The 18,970-nt window shown below is 50.5% G+C and overlaps 1 protein-coding gene across 2 annotated transcripts in view; it reads left to right on the forward strand.

Moving 5' to 3' along the window:
- Positions 1-18,511, forward strand: part of XPNPEP2 (X-prolyl aminopeptidase 2) — a 30,807-nt gene extending 12,296 nt beyond the window's left edge. Inside the window, exons 9-21 of one of the 2 annotated variants that reach the window (XM_031006151.3) lie at positions 735-816; positions 1,140-1,335; positions 2,163-2,252; positions 3,479-3,588; positions 4,301-4,378; positions 5,491-5,562; positions 8,169-8,229; positions 9,500-9,569; positions 10,160-10,264; positions 10,994-11,053; positions 11,682-11,758; positions 16,593-16,682; positions 17,281-18,511. In XM_031006151.3, coding sequence (XP_030862011.1) covers positions 735-816; positions 1,140-1,335; positions 2,163-2,252; positions 3,479-3,588; positions 4,301-4,378; positions 5,491-5,562; positions 8,169-8,229; positions 9,500-9,569; positions 10,160-10,264; positions 10,994-11,053; positions 11,682-11,758; positions 16,593-16,682; positions 17,281-17,475 — 1,286 coding nt within the window. In that variant the 3' untranslated portion in view covers positions 17,476-18,511. Of the gene's footprint in view, positions 1-734; positions 817-1,139; positions 1,336-2,162; positions 2,253-3,478; positions 3,589-4,300; positions 4,379-5,490; positions 5,563-8,168; positions 8,230-9,499; positions 9,570-10,159; positions 10,265-10,993; positions 11,054-11,681; positions 11,759-16,592; positions 16,683-17,001 lie in introns of both variants that reach the window. The other variant, XM_063703092.1, reaches the window with a different exon arrangement.
- Positions 18,512-18,970: the final 459 nt, after the last annotated feature.

Consider the following 18,970-nt stretch of genomic DNA (forward strand, 5'->3'; position numbering starts at 1 on the left):
TGGAACTGTGTGCTGACTGCTAAGTATCTGCATTTTTCTGGGGGGAAAAGATCCATAACTCTCAACAGCATCTCAAAGACACCCACTCCCCCACCCCCCTAAAAAAAGATTGAGTAACATGCAGAGGTAGATGATGCAAGCATGCTGTTGGTAATCTTTGGGGGCCAAAGGAAACAGTGGGGCAAAAGTGTCAGAAATGCTTGCCTCTGGCCGGGTGCGGTGACTCACGCCTGTAATCCCAGCACTTTGGGAGGCCAAGGTGGGCGGATCACCTGAAGTCAGGAGTTCAAGACCAGCCTGACCAACATGTTGAAACGCCGTCTCTACTAAAAATACAAAAATTAGCTGGGCATGGTGGCAGCCACCTGCAAACCCAGCTACTTGGGAGGCTGAGGCAGGAGACTTGCTTGAACCTGCGAGGTGGAGATTGCAGTGAGATCTTGCCACTGCACTCCAGCCTGGGTGACAGAGCAAGATACTGTCAAAAAAGAAAGAAAACAAGAAAGAAAAGAAAGAAAGAAAGAAAGAAAGAAAGAAAGAAAGAAAGAAAGAAAGAAAGAAAGAAAGAAAGAAAGAAAGAAAGAGAGAAAGGAAGGAAGGAAGGAAGGAAGGAAGGAAGGAAGGAAGGAAGGAAGGAAGGAAGGAAAGAAGGAAGGAAAGGAAAAGAAAGAGGAAAAGAAAAGCTTGCCTCAGGCAGATCAGCATTAAATATTCCTTGTCAATTCTCTTCCCAGGGCTCTTCAACCTTCGAGCCAGTGACATCCCCTATAACCCCTTCTTCTATTCCTACACGCTGCTCACAGACTCTTCTATTAGGTATGGCTTTTCCTTAGCTTGCTGTTGTGGACTTTCTCCAACTTCCACCCTCTTGATGCCCCACCACTGATCCCGCCTTAATATACAGCCCTCTGGCTGCCCATCAGCTCGGCGCCTGCTGCAGCACGACCCTTTAGAAAACCCCCTGTTGGCTTTTCCTGACTCTTTAAACCTCTGTCCCTGTTGAATCCCAAATCTGGCCTGCTTGGCTCCCTGGGGCTGGCTTCCTTTGACCTCCAGGAACAGAGGGACTGTGACTGCCTCTGGTCCTTTGCATCCTTAGCAGATGCTCAGGACCCTCCTTGTCTTCCCACCCCACACAGGTTGTTTGCAAACAAGAGTCGCTTTAGCTCCGAAACCTTGAGCTATCTGAACTCCAGTTGCACAGGCCCCATGTGTGTGCAAATCGAGGATTACAGCCAAGTTCGTGACAGCATCCAGGCCTACGCATTGGGAGATGTGAGGATCTGGATCGGGACCAGCTATACCATGTATGGGATCTATGAAGTGATACCCAAGGTGGGTTTGCCAGGCCCCAGCCCAAGCCAGGCACTAATCCCCACTCTAGGCCTGAGAAGTCTTAACCTAAAGTGGAGTGAAGCCCCTCAGCCACTCAGTCACCTGGTCAGCCAACAACTGTGCAGTGAGTTCCCTTCTTGGCCTAACTGGGAAGAGCCAGAAGAGGAAACAGGGATGGCCGTCCAGAGAGCTCATAAAATTGTCAGGAGGCTGGAGAGTATACGGCCCGATCTAGCAGAGACTTTGGAGTCAGCCAAACTTGAAAATGAATTCCAGCTCTGTCCCTAACTAGCTGTGCAGTGACTTTGGACAAGTAACTTAGCCAATCTGGGTCTTTTTCTTCACCTATAAAATGGCAATAAGAGTCCTGACCTCGCAGGAGTCGCTCAGTGGAGATTTAAAGGAGATAGTGTATATGACTGACACATGGTAGTGTCCAATAAATGGTAGCTGTCATGATATGTACAGGAAACTTACACTGTCAGGACAGCCTGTTGAGTGACTCAGGCCAGACTCTGATCCATCCCGGAGTGCTGGTGGGATCTGAAGACAGGGAGTTCACTGCCAAGTAAAGCAGTGTCAATCAAGGAAGCCTTCCTGGAAGGAGAGAGGGTTCAGCTGGACGTGGAAAACTAGGAAAGACAGAAAGCACACACAGAGTAGAAAGCATTGCCACGAAACGGTGGCAAATCTCACATCTGCTGGGTCCTCCTGCCAGTCCTCTGAAAACACCCCTGTGCCATGGAGACCTCCTTTACTGTGCCCCCAGACCTGTGCCCCCAGACCTGTGCCCCCAGACCTCCTTTTCTCCTCCCTGCCCCCAACAGGAGAAACTCGTGACAGACACCTACTCCCCAGTGATGATGACCAAGGCAGTGAAGAACAGCAAGGAGCAGGCCCTCCTCAAGGCCAGCCACGTAAGTCCACGTTCAGGCAGACATGGCCTTTTGGGAGTATCCAGCCTAATGAGTTAGAAAGGAAGGCCTCCAGAAGAGCCTGAAGAAGACCCTTAATGAAACAAAGAAGCAAGCTGGGCGCGGTGGCTCACGCCTGTAATCCTAGCACTTTGGGAGGCCAAGGTGAGAGGATTGCTTGAGCTCAGGAGTCCGAGACCAGCCTGGCCAACATGGTGAAGCCCTGTCTCTACTAAAAATACAAAAATTAGCCAGGCGTGGTGGCGGTCACCTGTAGTCCCAGCTACTCAGGAGGCTGAGGCACGAGAATCGCTTGAACCTGGGAAGTAGAGGTTGCAATGAGCTAAGATCATGCCACTGCACTCCAGCCTGGGCGAGACTAGGTCAAAAAAAAAAAAGAAAGAAAGAAAGAAAAAGAAATAAAGAAGCAGACACCAAATTATTCCCGGGCGCCCACATGCACCTCATATCCTTGCCCCCAATATAGTACAGTGGTTTAGAGCACAGGCCCTGGAGCTAGGGTGCCTTGAGTTCAAACCACAGCTCCACCCAGTTCCTAACTGGGTGACCTTGACCAAGTCATTTTACCTCTCTGGGCCTCAGTTACCCCATCTGTAAAATGAGGATCATAACAGTAATCTTACAGCATATGGTTGTTGTGAGAATTCAATGAATATGTATATTGCTCTGAGCACCACCTAGCACATTCTAAGTGTTAAATAAGTGTTAGCTATAATGATTTCCTCACACTGGCAAGAGGATGGCTCAATTTTTAAAAAAGAATTCTTGTTAAAATTAAGATAAACCACCTCATTTAAAAAAAAACTTTGTCTTATAGGAAATTTTAAACACACACAAAGATAGAGAAAATAGCATCATAATCTCCAGTGTCCCTTCATCCAGCTTCAACAATCCTTGACTCATGGCCATTCTTGTCTTGTCTATAACCCCATGTTCATTACCACCACAACCACCCCCTCTGCTGCGGGATTCTTTTAAAAGTAAATCCTAGATAGCGTGTCATTTCTGCCGTCAACACAGAACTCTTTCAAAAACAGGAACACACTATGATCATATGTAAACACTAACAAGAATTCTTTGACATCAAATAGCCAGTGTTTTTAAAGCTCCACATCCTGGAGCCGCTATCTGATCTCCATCATCTTGGAGCCTGTGGCTGCAACCAGACCTCACCCGGCTCCTCTGTTTCCCTGCTTCCCCAACTCCAGGTGCGGGACGCTGTGGCTGTGATCCGGTACTTGGTCTGGCTGGAGAAGAACGTGCCCAAAGGCACAGTGGACGAGTTCTCGGGGGCAGAGCTCATGGACAAGTTCCGAGGGTGAAGAGCCATGGCCGTCCTTTTTGGCTGACTGTCTTTTAGTGTGGCAGTGGGGGCAGGGAGGGGGAATTTGTCCCCTTACTTAGCAGAAAGGAAGATCCTCCTCATATGCGTGCTGGGTGGGGGAGGGCTCTGGAGAACAAGGAGTGACAGGTTCTTGGGTGGTCGGGGAGTTGAGCAGGGGGCGTTGGATGATATTTCCCGCCCCGCTGAAAGCAGGACAACTCGAAGGGCCACAACCCAATAGCGTCCCCTAGTGTCTGCCTCAGGCACAATCTGAATCTCCCTGGGGGGTGCTGTGGCTCAGACCAGGTCAGCCCCTGGACCACTTGAGAATACCAGGTAGGGAGGAGGATTCCTGAAGGCATGCTTGGCCCAGGTCAGGGCCGGATTGTAGGTTTGAGGTACAGGATGCTCTTCCAGGACTGGGGGAGTTTTCAGATACAGAGAGCTGGGTTTCTTCACTCCTATCCGTAAAATGGAGGTGGAGAGGAAATAATGGGTGTCTACAGTGTGTCCTCTGATCTTCCTCTATAAATGACAGGTCAGGGCTTGAGGAGATGGAACCAGGAGGTGAGGGCTGGGAGAGCCAAATGGTGTCCAGTTGAGAGGTAGAGGCAGCCATGACCTTCATTGGATTTGATTAGATATCCCGGGCCCAGCCTAGTCCAGGGGCCCATTCATTGACCATGCCTTGCCTTGTACTTTCCAGAGAAGAACAGTTCTCCTCCGGACCCAGTTTTGAAACCATCTCTGCTAGTGGTCTGAATGCTGCCCTGGCCCACTACAGGTACTTGAGGAAAAAGAATTTTCTAGGGCCCTGTTGGGGGATCCTGTTGTGTGTGTAGAGGAACAGGGTGAGGGGAGGGGGATGTTCTGGGACCTGAGTCCACGTTGAAGGTCCGAGGCCCCTAGCCCTGTGGGGGCTGGGAGAGGAGCTCAGTGTGGAGTAGGGATTTGCCTTGTAATGAAAAGGCCTGAGCGCTGGAGGCTGGGAGACCTGGAAGGAAGACACCGCTGCCATTGGATGCTTTTCCCTGGCTTCCCATGTGTTGCTTATGTTAGCTAATGCTTAAAGCTCACGAGTTCACATGGAGAGAGGTCTGTTCACTCAGCCTGAACCAGCCAAGGTGGGCCCAAGATACAGGCTAGCCAGGTGTTTGGCCCTATAGAAAACAAACCCCTGCAGGCTTGCCTGATGAAAAGCTGACCAGCTGCCTCCGCCTGGCATGGGCACAGCAGGGAGAGGTCAATGCCCTCCAAGGGAATGCCTGACATGTCCCAGAATTCCCTCCCCTGGTGTCCCCTGGTGTCTCCCACGCCTTCGGCTGCCTTGCCCCAGCCCCTCCTACCCACTCGGGCTAGAGTGGCAGGGTGGGTTCTCCTCGGCTTTACCACCTCTTGCTCAGCAGCCCCACCCTGGAGGTATCCTCCCTTCCTGTGCTCTGCTTCTTCTCAGGGCCCTCTGCTCTCGGAGGCAGCAGGAAGTTAGAGACAAAGGGCCGGAGGGAGCCTCTGGGTAGAGGCCCAGCTCTTTGCCGCTTTACCGCGCATCGTCGTGCAAGCCCCTTGGCCTCCATAGGCCTACTTCTCCTTATGGAAAAGGAGACAGCTGAGCTGGGGGGTCTCTAGGGCTCTCCCAGCTCTCATATTCTGGGCTTTACCCCCTCTCTCCTCCCTGGGGACCAGGGCCTGGCTCAGCCAGGTGCAGGATTAACAGACGTGTGCTGAGGACAGAAGCAACGGAAGCTGAGTTCTGTTCCAGGGCCCTTTGGGATAGAATGACTTCCTCCAGAGGGACTGGCCTGGAAGCCCAGGCCCCAGAGGTCCTCCCACCAAGGCCTCCCACGTGACCCAGTGCAGGGTTAGGCTGCCCTTCTCAGCATTCTCTCCCCTTCTCAGCCCGACCAAGGAGCTGAACCGCAAGCTGTCCTCAGATGAGATGTACCTGCTGGACTCTGGGGGGCAGTACTGGTATGTACCCCTCACCTCACCCTAGCCTGGATGTCTCTGCTCAGACCTCCTGAGCCTGCCAAGAGTCAGCCAAAGCTTTCCCTTCCTGGGCCACGGATTCTTCATCTGAAAAAGGAGAGATCTGGAATGAGCCCCGAACATCCTTCCCATTTTCACACATGGGGGTCCCTGCACAGTGGGAAATACACAGAGGCTGGAATAGTGGCAGGACCCAGGCAGCACCTCTGTGGGAATTAGGAAAAGACTCCCTTTGCTTAAGTTGCTGTTTTTTGTGAGTTGTTTGTTTGTTTGTTTCTTGACAGAGTCTCACTCTGTCGCCCAGGTTTGGAGTGCAGTGGCGCGATCTTGGCTCACTGCAACCTCTGTATCCCGGGTTCAAGTGATTCTCCTGCCTCAGCCTCCCAGGTAGCTTGGATTACAGGTGTCCACCACCATGCCTAGCTATATATATATATATATGTACACACACACACACACACACACACATATATATATACACACACATATATATACACACACATATATATACACACACATATATATATACACACACATATATATACACACATATATACACACACACACACACACACGCACACACACACACACATATATATATATATATATATATATGTATTAGTAGAGATGGAGTTTCACCATGTTGGCCAGGCTGGTCTCAAACTCCTGACCTCAGGTGATCCACCTGCCCCAGCCTCCCAAAGTGCTGGGATTACAGACATAAGCCACCATGTCCAGCCTCAAGTAAAATGTTTTCTAAGTCCACGTATTATTACACAGTCTGAGCAACTATACTTAATGTCCCTGCCTGGCTACACAAACACATATACCCTATTCTCATCCACTCGTGCACACCCTGGACACCCCCGCACCGCCAACGTCATGCAGACTCCTCAGCCCCCTCTTCCCCATGGCACTGTTCAGGGTGGAGTTGGGGGCAGATGAGAGAAGCAACCCTTTCGATGGGCTACCTTTGTACAGTGTACAACCTGAATGCTCAGACATGACAGCCGTGCAGAATAGGCTAACCTGGCCAGGCATGGTGGCTCACACCTGTAATCCCAGCACTTTGGGAGGCTGAGGCGGGCAGATCACCTGAGGTCAGGAGCTTGAGACCAGCCTGGGCAACATGGTGAAACCCCATCTCTACTAAAAATACAAAAATTTTCCGGGTGTGGTGGAGCATGCTTCCCAAGGGAAGCTGAGGCAGGAGAATTGCTTGAACCCGGGAGGCGGAGGTTGCAGTGAGCTGAGATCATGACACTGCACTCCAGTCTGAGCAATAGACCAAGACTGTAAAAGGAAGAAAGAAAGAAAGAAAGAAAGAAAGAAAGAAAGAAAGAAAGAAAGAAAGAAAGAAAGAGAATAGGCTAACCCCATTCCTTCCAAACGTGTGACCAATCATTCACACCAGAGTTGAGCTGAGCTGAGCTGACCTGAAAGATTTTCCCTTCTCACTGAGGAAGGAAGTGTGGGAAGTGTGGGGTGGGACAAAAGAAGGGCCGTACTGAACTGATGGAGGAGCAAGGAGTCCTGTGGAAATGGCGAGTGTGCTAACGACAGAGGCTCTTTGCTTGTTCTTAGCACAGCTCTAGGGGATCCAGAGTAGCAGGCGCTCAGCTTAACAGCCTTTGCTGGTCAGGAGTTCGATGCTGTGTGTACTTGAGATGGCCAATGAGCAAAGGGGAAGTGAATTTGTGGGGGCGTTGCTGGAATGGGGTGTGCTCAGAGTAGGGTGAGGCCGGGGAAATAGTCACCTCACTTCCTCTTCTTTCCTTCTGAAGAAGAAGGTCACCACACCCCATGACCCAAGGAGAAGCCCCAGGGCCCTGGGACCATTTCTCCCCTCTCCCTCACCAAGGCATGATCACAGGGGCCATCAGTGGCAACTGCTGCAGCTGGGAGTTGGGAGTCAGACCTTGGGACTGAGGCTTCGCCTAACTGGAACTCAGCAAGTCACTGGGTCAGATCCGTGTTTGCCATGGAGAGGACTGTGTGGAGAGGCAGTACTTGCTCTAGGCCTGGCTTCACTGAGGTTCAGAGAGGGAAACAGCCGCATGGCCTCAATGGCCTCATCTGTGAACCGGGGATAATGAGGCCTCCTCTGCCATTCTTCCCAGGGAGCAGCAAAAGTGTCCTATAAATGGTCGACAACTATCTGAATATGAGAGTGTTATGATAACATAATCTCTCTGGACCTCAGTTTCCCCAGCTGTAGAAAGGGGACAATCCCCTTTCTGCCTCCCAGGAAGCCTGGAAGAAGCTTTGCTTTCATAACCAGCCGGACCCAAGGAAACCCAGACCTACAGAACAGCCAAGATGAGTGGGATGGGGGAGGAGTGTGTAGGGTGGGGAGTCACACTTGTCAGACAACTTAGTAACTTTTAACTTGATAGGTTTGCAGAGGCCTTTCACACATAGGTGCTGAAGAGGGGATTTTGATTATGGTAGCTGTCTTCTTCCTTTCGCTGTCCACCCATTCCATCCCAGCCCTGCCACTTGTGGAAAGCACACAGAAAGCACATGGCCCCATTCCCTAGCCCCAGGCATTTGGCAGAGCAGGACATGTTGGTTTTCCTTCTCCATAGGGACGGGACCACAGACATCACCAGAACAGTCCACTGGGGCACCCCCTCTGCCTTCCAGAAGGTAAGCATGGGCCCAGATTTCCCCTCACCATCCTCCCCCAAGGGGGCACCCAAGCAGTCAAGATCCCTTCCATTTCAGAGGCTAAAACTGAAGCTCAGAGAGGTTAAGTAGTTTGCCCAAGATGACACCATTGGTGCCAGAAAACCCAGTGCTCCCTGCTACTTCCCCGGGGATATTTCAGGCCACTGACAAGGCCTCAGCCCAAGCTGAGCCTCATCCTATTCTGGTAAATCAGTGCACAAATATTTTTTTGTTGTTGCCTGTGTGCCTGGCCCTGTACTCAGCAGAAAGGAGAAAGAAAGGCATCCCAAGTGGAGGAAAACGGCACAAGTGAAGCCTCCGCGGTGGAAAGGAGCCAGAGGTGTTCAGGAAACAGCGAGGGCTGGCCAGCTGGGGCAGAGGCGAGGGCATTGTCTCTGTGCACCAGAGGGCCCTGGGGGTGGAGCAGCAAGCTGCCGTCATGCTGCATGCAGCAGGCCGACTATGGGGCAGACATTGTGCTGGAAACACAGAGAGGGGAACAAAATGCTGTCCAGGTCTCCAGGAGCTCACAGTTTAGCGGCGGAGTCTGCTGCCTCTGGCTGTCCTGCCCAAAGTGACAAGCCTGTGAACCTGTGTGGTGACGGAGATTGACCACATCGCCTCTGGAAGTGACCAGAAGAGGCCACTGTCAGCCCACCTCCCTCCGCTGACAGAGGAAGGCTAAGCTGCCAAGTCAGCAAACCTCAACCCTCATGAAAGGCCTTAAGAAAACTCAGCAGCCTCACAACCACAGGAATGAGTGTGCTAAACTTCTGTGAAGCATGCACGCTGTTGGCAGCACCTTCTGTACATTAGTCTGCCTGCCTCTCCCAACAACCGTAGGAGCTAGGTCCTGTTATCTTCCCATCGCAGATAAGGAAACTGAGGCACACAGCAGTTAAAGTCGCCTGCCCAAGGTCTCAGAGTGAGTGGCTGAGTCAGGATTCAGCCCAGGGAGTCACAGCCTCGGTTCACCGCCACCAAGTGTCTCCTGCAGATATTGTAATGATCCTCATAGACCAGCCAGAGGGAAGCACGTGATGGAGCCCCAGCTTTGGGAAGGCCCTCCTCAGCCTCTGCTGGCCATCTTCCAGAACCCGGGCAGCCACACATGACGATGCAACTCCTCCCACCCTGCCTACACACACCCAGGCCTGGGCCCTGCACTGTGTATCCATAGGCCAAGCAGCTGGAAACTCCCCTGGCTCCTCCTCCCGTCCTCCACATCACCTCTTCCTCTCCCCATCAGGAGGCATACACCCGTGTGCTGATAGGAAATATTGACCTGTCCAGGCTCATCTTTCCCGCTGCTACATCAGGTGGGTTTCAGAAACCAGGCTGGACACAGCCTCTGGCCCTGATTTCACAGGACTCAGACCATCACCCTGGGAGGCTGGTGGGGCAAGGATTTTGTCATCCTCCCATCCCTTATGTAGATGAGAAAATCCAGCCTAGAGAGAGAAAGTGACTTGCCCAAGGTCACACAGAAGGTTAGCGGGAGACCCAGGCCTTGAACCCGAGTTTCCTGCCTCTTAATCTAACACTGTTGCTCAGAGGTGGGAGAGATCAGTGGGCCACAGCAATTATGGGAGGATTCTTAGAGGAATTAGGTGTCAAAGTGCAAAGCCCTGACAGATGGGGAGAAATTACAGTAGAGGCATCAATCCAGGTAATGGATACAATGTATGGTAAGCTGGAGATAGTGATGGGCTGGTCTGGCGAGGGAACCACTAACTCCATCCATCAGCCCCTCTCCATCCCAACCCAACATCATTGCATCAGTGCATGCTTAGCGGCCTCTCAGGGGCCCCTCTTCTTAGGCACCACTCTGATAGTGAAGCAAGAAGGGGCAAGGTGGACAGTCTTCGGTAAAGCCATCTGACTGGGGTCAATCTCTCTTCCCTTCCAGGGCGAATGGTGGAGGCCTTTGCCCGCAGAGCCTTGTGGGATGCTGGTCTCAATTATGGTCACGGGACAGGCCACGGCATTGGCAACTTCCTGTGTGTGCATGAGTGTAGGTGTCTCCTCAGCACTTCCCAGGCCACCCCCCTTTTATTATACCCTCTATGAAGGTAGAGCATTTCACAGGTATGGAAATGACAAAGACCCACAAAGATGCCATGATCTACCCAAGGTTACCCAGCTCCAGAGGGTAAGTGAGGAATGCCAGCAGCAGGCCAGTCCTGCTGGCTGCTTGGCATTCAAGAGGGCACCAGAAAGAGGGTCAAGCCCTAGTGACTAACTTGTATAGACCCCAGAGAAATAAAAGCCAGAGCCAGCTGCATGTGGTGACTCACACCCATAGTCTCACTGCTTTGGGAGGCCAAGGTGGGAGGATCACTTGAGGCCAGGAGTTTGAGATCAGCCTGGGAAACACAGCAAGACCCCGTCTCTACAAAAGAAATGTTTTAAGTATCCAGGTATGGTGGCATGTGCCTGTAGTCCTGGCTACTCGGGAGGCTGAGGTGGGAGGATCCCAGGAGGTCAAGGCTGCAGTGAGCCATGATGGCACCACTGCACTCCAGCCTGGGCAACACAGCAAGACCCCTCTCAATACCTAAATAAATAATAAAAGCCAGAGCCAATCTGGTGTGTGCCAGGCCCAGGCAGACAATGATGTGATGGACCTGTGCTCATAGAGATGCTCTGGGATCCTCACTTATCTGCTCTTCCTCGGAAGCTGCTCACTTCCAAGCTGGTGAGTATAGGAGAACTGATACCATGTTTATGTCTTCATTTCTAGGGCCAGTGGGATTCCAGTCCAACAACATCGCTATGGCCAAGGGCATGTTCACTTCCATTGGTATGGCCCTCAGGCCCCTCTACCTCACCACCCCATCCCAGAGCAGGGCTAGCCCAGGACTGCAGTCTAGAGTGTACCAGCCTTCAGAGGAGCACAGCAGGCACTAGTACAGCTCGGGACTCACCTCCCCATTCCCACCGCTACGCCCAGCCCCAAATGGCTTGTCCCACCCTAATTCCAGCTCCCCTCAGCCCAGACCCTCTTTTTGCTCTTGGGAGTTGTTTCCCAGCTGTATATTCAGATGAGATCAGGTGCGTTCAGGGTGTTATGGCCGTAGACCCAGCTGTATATTCAGACTCTGGAGTTGCCAAATGCTGGAGTAACAGGACAGTGGCATCCAGGGAGATGGGAGTACCTTCAGGACCCAAGTGGGTTTTTAGGGCTTCCCTGCTGGGCTACAGGGAAGAGAGGGTGAGTCAGAGATGCCCCTGTGGGGGATCTGAGGCCTGACAGGGATGAGTTGCCTCTGCTTAGCCAACAAGCATCTAACCAGTTGTGGGGCTGCCAGAGTCAACAGCCAGGGGACAGCCAGGCAGCCAGTCCCTCCAGCCACTCATCAGTAGGTACAGGAAGCCTGGGCTTGGGCCCTCTCCCAGCTTAATGCCACAAGCATCTCTGTGTCTCCCAGAACCTGGTTACTATAAGGATGGAGAATTTGGGATCCGTCTCGAAGACGTGGCTCTCGTGGTAGAAGCAAAGACCAAGGTAAACTGCCACCAGGATGGGCTGGAGGTGTGGGCAGCATGTCAGTGACTTTGGGCTGCATGGGAGGAAAGTGGGGAGGAAGATCAAAGGAGAAGGGCATTTAGTGTGCAGGCATGAATTTATCTGGAGTCTTCCTTAGGAATTCCATAAGTCAGACTTTTCAAACTCACTTGCACATTTGAATCACCCAGAGAGCTTTCTGGTGCTTTAAATGCCCATGCCCAGGCCCCATTCCAGACCAAGTGAATCAGTATCCCTGCCCTATATCATTGGTTCTCAATGCACATAATAATCGCCAGGGGAGCTTGTTAGAAATAAAGATTCTGTATAATAGCAGCCAACAAGATAAAATACCTAGATGTAAACTTAAAAAGGCTTACATGGAGAAACTCTCTACTAAGGGACATAAAAAAGATTTAAGTAAATGGTGCTCTCTGGAGAGAAGCCTCAATATTATGAAGATATCATTTCTCTCTAAATTAATCTATAAATTCAAGATAACCTCAATTCCAGTGCTAACTGGATACTTTTGTAACTTCACAAAAAGATAGTAAAGTTTATTTGTAAAAATAAACATGCGAAGATAGCTAGGAAAATTCTGAAAAAGAAGAGCAGGGCCAGGTGCAGTGCCTCATGCCTGTAATCCCAGCACTCTGGGAGGCCAAGGCAGGAGGATCACTTGAGCTCAGGAGTTTGAGACCAGCCTGGGCAACATGGCAAGACCCCATCTCAACAAAAAATACAAAAAAAAATTAGCTGGGCGTGGTGTCATGCACCTGCAGTCCCAGCTACTCGGGAGGCTGAAGTGGGAGGATGGTCTAAGCCTAGGGAGGTTGAGGCTGCAGTGAGCTGTGACCACACCACTGCACTCTAGCCTCGGTGACAGAGCAAAACCCAATCTAAAAAAAAAGCAATAAGAAAAGCCAGTCCTCTCAAATTTGAACACAAACTACCATAACTAAAACAGTATGACACTGGAGATGAAATAGATAGCTGTAACAATGAAACAGAACAATCAGTCCAGAAATAAACCCTCTTATTCCCATAAACAACATGGGAATTTAGTTTACAAGAAAGCTGATTTTTCAAAAGAGTAAGAAAAAAATGATTATTCAGCAAATGGACAGGGGGAACAAATGGCTAATCATTTGGGGGGATTAAACTGAATAACCTCCAAAATAAAATTCCAGATGGACCAAAGTTTTAAGGTGAGCAATGAGACCACAAAAGATGTAGAGGAAAACCTATATCAATTCATTTATAATCTCAGGGTGGAAAAGAGTCTTTCTGTGCAAGACCAGAAGCCATGAAGGAAAAGATTAATAACTCTGACTAAATAGAAAATGGAAACAATGTTTATGGAAACAATGCCATAAACAAAGCCAAGAGATGTGTGACAAATATCTCTTGGCTTTGTTTATGGCATTGTGAGAGGGTGAGTTTTCTTATTTTACCATGAGCTTTTTACAAATCCATAAGACAAAAATAGACAAAACAGGAAAAAATAGGGCAAAGGACATGAAAAGGCAATTCACTAAAATTAACACCAAATGGTCCACATGCATGTGGAAAGATGCTCAAGTTCATCCTTAAAGAAATACAAGACCGGGCGTGGTGGCTTACGCCTGTAATCCCAGCACTTTGGAAGGCCGAGGCTGGTGGATCACCTGAGGTCAGGAGTTCGAGACCAGCCTGACCAACATGGAGAAACCCCATATCTACTAAAAATACAAAATTAGCCGGGTGCGGTGGCGCATGCCTGTAATCCCAGCTACTCATGGGGCTGAGGCAGGAGAATCACTTGAACCTGGGGGGCGGAGGTTGCGGTGAGCCAAGATCATGCCATTGTACTCCAACCTGGGCAACAAGAGCAAAACTCAGTCTCAAAAAAAAAAAAAATACAAATCAGGGCCAGGCATGGTGGCTCACACCTGTAATCCCAACACTTTGGGAGGCAGAAGTCAGCGGATCACTTGAGGTCAGGAGTTCAAGACCAGCCTGGGCAACATGGTGAAGCCCCATTTCTACTAAAAATACAAAAATTAGCCAGGCGTCGTAGTGTGTGCCTGTAATCTCAGCTACTCAGGAGGCTGAGGCAAGAGAATCGCTTGAACCCGGGAGGTGGAGGTTGCAGTGAGCCGAGATCACACCACTGCACTCCAGCCTGGGCGACAGAGTGAGAATCTGTCTCTTAAAAAAGAATAAGAAAAAGAAAGAAAAGAGAAGGGAAAAAAAAGTCTCTTTCTTGCTCAGTTTCCTTCCTGAGAACATTTCAGGCACACACAGCGTATGTATCTATCTATGTATATATTTTGAAAATACAAACAAAATGGATTCTACCGTACATACTTTTCTGCACCTTCCTTCCCTGCCCCGCTGCCCTTTACTTAATAGTAAACCTAGGAGAGTGGTCTGCAATAGTGCAGGGAGATCTACCTCATTCTTTTGAAGGGTTGTGGAAGAGCCTATAGTATGTGGATGTCCCATGATTTATTTAACCAACCGTGGATATTGAGGCTGTTTCCAAATTTTTACCATATTTGCCATCAATGCTACAAATCACTGTATAAACATCTTGGTGAGCTTTTGGGACTATATCCAGAAGGTACATATCTGGCGTAGGGATTTCCAAGACAAAAAGTACAAGCATTTTTAATAGGTAATTTGATAGATATTGTCAAACTGCCCTCCAGAAAGGTTGCACCGATTGTACTTTCTCCAACAGTGTGTGAGAGTGCCCATTTCCTCACATACTCACTAGCACTGAGAATCATCAAAGTCACTAATTTTTCCAATCTGATAGGTGAAACATGGTATTCTATTGTTGTTTTGACTTGTATTTCTTTTTTTCTTTCTTTCTTTCTTTTTCTTTTTTTTTTTTTTTTTTTTGATGGAGTCTCCCTCTTTCTCCCAGGCTGGAGTGCAGTGGCGAGATCTTGGCTCACCGCAACCTCCGCCTCCCGGGTTCAAGTGATTCTCTTGCCTTAGCCTCTTGAGTAGCTGGAATTACAGGCGCACACCACCACGACTGGCTAATTTTTGTATTTTTAGTAGAAACAGGGTTTCACCGTGTTGGCCAGGCTGGTCTTGAACTCCTGACCTCAGGTGATCCACCTGCCTTGGCCTCCCAAAGTTCTGGATTACAGGCGTGAGCCACCACACCCAGCCTTGAATTTCTTTAAGGATGAACTTGAGCATCTTTCCACATGTATGTGAACCATTTGGTGTTAATTTTAGTGAATTGCCTTTTCATGTCCTTTGCCCTATTTGTTCCTGTTTTGCCTATTTTTGTCTTATGGATTTGTAAAAGCTCATGGTAAATATGAAAATTCACCCTCTCTCTGTGATATGTGCTATATTTGTCACACAACTCTTGGCTTTGTTTATGACATTGTTTCCATAAACATTGTTTCCATTTTCTATTTAGTTTAGTCAGAGTTATTAATCTTTTCCTTCATAGCTTCTGATCTTGCACAGAAAGACTCTTTTCCACCCTGAGATTATAAATGAATTGATATAGGTTTTCCTCTACATCTTTTGTGGTTTCAGCCTCCCGAGTAGCTGGGACTACAGGCGCCCACCACCATGCCCAACTAATTTTTGTATTTTTAGTAGAGACTAGAGATGGGGTTTCACCATGTTGGTAATGCTGGTCTTGAACTCCTGACCTCAAATGATCCACCCACCTCAGACTCCCAAAGTGCTGGGATTACAGGCGTAAGCCATCCATTGCACCTGGCCTCTTTTTTTTTTTTTTTAGAGACAGGGTCTCACTCTGTTGCCGAGGCTGGAGTGCAGTGGCACGATCACAGCCCGCTGCAGCTTCAACCTCCTGGGCTCAGGAGATGCTCCCACCCTTCCACCTCAGCCTCCCAAATAACTAGGACTATAGATGGACACCACCATGCTCAGCTAATTTTTGTGTTTTTTTTGTAGAGACTGGTGTATTAGTCTGTTCTCACATTGCTATAAAGATACTACCCAAGACTGGGTAATTTTTAAAGGAAAGAGGTTTAATTGGCTCACAGTTCCCACATGCCTGGGGAGGCCTTGGGAAACTTACAATCATGGCAGAAGGCGAAGGGGAAGCAAGGATCTCGACATGGTGGCAGGAAAGAGAGAGCTAACAAGAGCAGGGAAAACTGTCTTATAAAACCATCAGATCAGCCAGGCGTGGTGGGTCATGCCTGTAATCCCAGCACTTTGGGAAGCTGAGGTGGGTGGTTCACCTGAGCTTAGGAGTTCGAGACCAGCCTAGCCAACATGGTGAAACCGCATCTCTACAAAAAATACAAAACGTATCTGGGTGTGGTGGTGCCCATCAATAATCCCAGCTACTTGGGAGGCTGAGGTAGAAGGATCACCTGAGCCCAGGAGGTAGAGGCTGCAGAGGCCATGATCGCGTCACTGCTCTCTAGCTTGGGTAACAGAGGGAGATCCTATCTCAAAAAAATAAAATAAAATAATTGAAATTTAGATTTCTGGGCCCTGCCCTAAGGATTCTGCCTCCAGTAGGTTTGGGAGGTGGGCCCTGGAATCTGCATATTTATCGTGCTCCCTAAGTGCTGTTGATGTGCGTACTTTGAAAAACACAAACCTAAGTCTAAATTTCCAGAATCAGGAGGGAAGCACCAAAGGTGGAGCACTAAGTGGCAGACAAGGGGGCTGGCCAAGAGAAGGGACTCTAGAAGGCTCAGGCCTAGCCAGGGCGTCCAGGGTTGATGAGGCCCAGCTCCTTGTGTCCTCCGGGTGGAGTGCTCCCTCCTTCCCTTCAGCCCAGTTCCTCCTCCTCCCTCACTGTCCTGCTTACCCGGCTTCTCTTCTGGGCTCCCAGTACCCAGGGAGCTACCTGACCTTTGAAGTGGTATCATTTGTGCCCTATGACCGGAACCTCATCGATGTCAGCCTGCTGTCTCCCGAGCATGTGAGTGCCCCTCAGCATTGCCTTCTCCCTGACCCTGGGCCTTTCCTGCCTCTGCTACCTGCCACCACATCCTCTGTCCCTGCCCCTCCTCCAGGAGGGTCCACACTGGTGGCACCTGCAGACACACACTGGGGCATTCCTCCCCAGCTCATCAGAGACCCCAGAGCTTCTAGAACTTTCCAGTCAGACCAGCCTGCCCAACCTCAGGTGGTGAATAACTGGAGGAATCTGAGATTGGGCCTCTGAGCTCGGCCACTACAAGGCCTGGAACTATAAGTGATCCCTTCCATTCTTTTGCCTCTGTCTCCTCTTTTGTAAGCTGAGGATAAGAATGCCTGCCCAGCTTACTCCCATTCTCGGGCCTGAAATCTACCCACCCCACCGCCCATGAACATCACCATGACATGAAACAGCCAGCGAGGGGAACTGCCTCTGAAAAGCCCCAGAGAATTCCTGAAGCCTGATGATGGTGGGGGACCTGTGGCCATCTGGACTATGGTGACAGCTGGAGTACCACAGCAGGGGACTGGGCGTCACCAAGACTTCACCTCTTGGCAGCTTGGCTTGGAGAGGCTGTCACCCCTTCTATCCTTTGCAGCTCCAGTACCTGAATCGCTACTACCAGACCATCCGGGAGAAGGTGGGTCCAGAGCTGCAGAGGCGCCAGCTACTAGAGGAGTTCGAGTGGCTTCAACAGCACACAGAGCCCCTGGCCGCCAGGGCCCCAGACACCGCCTCCTGGACCTCTGTGTTAGTGGTCTCCACCCTTGCCATCCTCGGCTGGAGTGTCTAGAGGCTCCAGACTCTCCTGTTAACCCTCCATCTAGATGGGGGGCTCCCTTGCTTAGCTCCCCTCACCCTGCACTGAACACACCCCAAGAGCCCCTGCTGGCCCATTGCCTGGAAACCTTTGCATTCATCCTCCTTCTCCAAGACCAGGCCCCAGGAACACAGGGCTTCTTGGCCCCAGACGGCACCTCCCTGCACCCCGGGGTTGTATACCACACCCTGGGCCCCTAATCCCAGGCCCCGAGATAGGAAAGCCAGCTAGTCTCTTCTCTTCTGTGATCTCAGTAGGCCTAACCTATAACCTAGCACAGACTGCTACAGCTGCTCCCCTCCCGCCAAACAAAACCCCAAGAGAGCAATGCCCCTACCACCCAAGGGTGCCGTGGTCCCAGGAGAACCCAAACCTATCACCACCTGTTGGGCATAGCCAGAGCTGTTCCCACCCAGCCAGGGCATGAAACATCAACCCCCCACATGTGAACCCATCATTCCTAAACCCTGGGTAGGCTCCATGCCAAGTAACAGCAGAGGGAGTTAAGCCATAGGAATTTGGCTGTGGAGTAAGAGGGAATGCGGTGAGGCACTCTGGAATATGACCCTACCAGAGGTTGGAGAACAAACTTGGGCAGCCGGAACCCGTCACTATTCTAGACTTCCCTGGCATTCGAGGAGCCCTTTGAACTTTCCAAAGTGCAACCACAGCTACAATGCTGTTAAATCCTCCCGCATTCTTGGATGCCCCTTCACCTTGTGTGGACAGTGTCTGGTTTCTCCATTTTACAGACAGGAAAACTGAGCTTCAGACAGGGAGTGGGCTTTGCCTAAGGACACACGAATTTGGTTGGGAGTTGATGGGGCCAGATGAGCCAGCATTCCAGCTCTTTCACCCTTCAGCACCATGCAGAGTCCTTGAGCCCATCTCCCAGCCCTCTCCTCATTCTCTGAGCCCACTGTGGTGAGAAGAATTTGCTCCGGCCAAATTGGCCGTTAGCCACCTGGGTCCACATCCTGCTAAGACATTTAAAACAGCCTAACAAAGACACTTGCCTCTGGGTTTTGCATTGTGTCTGCTGTGTTGCCAGAGACTGCTGTCACCTGTGGCTTTTGTGGTGGGGGAGGAAGAAGAGAGGGTGAGGTGGGGGTGGGGACATGAGGCTCCTAGAAGCTCAGTGGGGGAGCACGTGGGCTTGAGAGTGTGTGCGTGAGCATGCATATGAATATGTGTGCGCATGTGCACAGATGCACGTGCACACCACGCCCAACCAGCCAACCTCCAGCCTGTCTAAAAAGGTATTGTAACCTTGTGGAAGGGACAGAAAGGAGCCCTACACTGGGGAAATTGTCAAATGTAGTCCAGAAAACTTGGGGCTGGCACCTTTGCCAAGCAGCGCACAGTTGGTGGAAGGAAAGAACCAAGGTGCAGGGTGCCAGGCAAAGGCACCAGGCAGAGAAGTCTCCTGGCCTGAAACCATCAGGCCTAGTCTGCTGAGTGTGAGGGT

The sequence above is a fragment of the Gorilla gorilla genome, chromosome X (genome assembly GCF_029281585.2).
Source record: "Gorilla gorilla gorilla isolate KB3781 chromosome X, NHGRI_mGorGor1-v2.1_pri, whole genome shotgun sequence".
Lineage (NCBI taxonomy): Eukaryota > Metazoa > Chordata > Mammalia > Primates > Hominidae > Gorilla > Gorilla gorilla.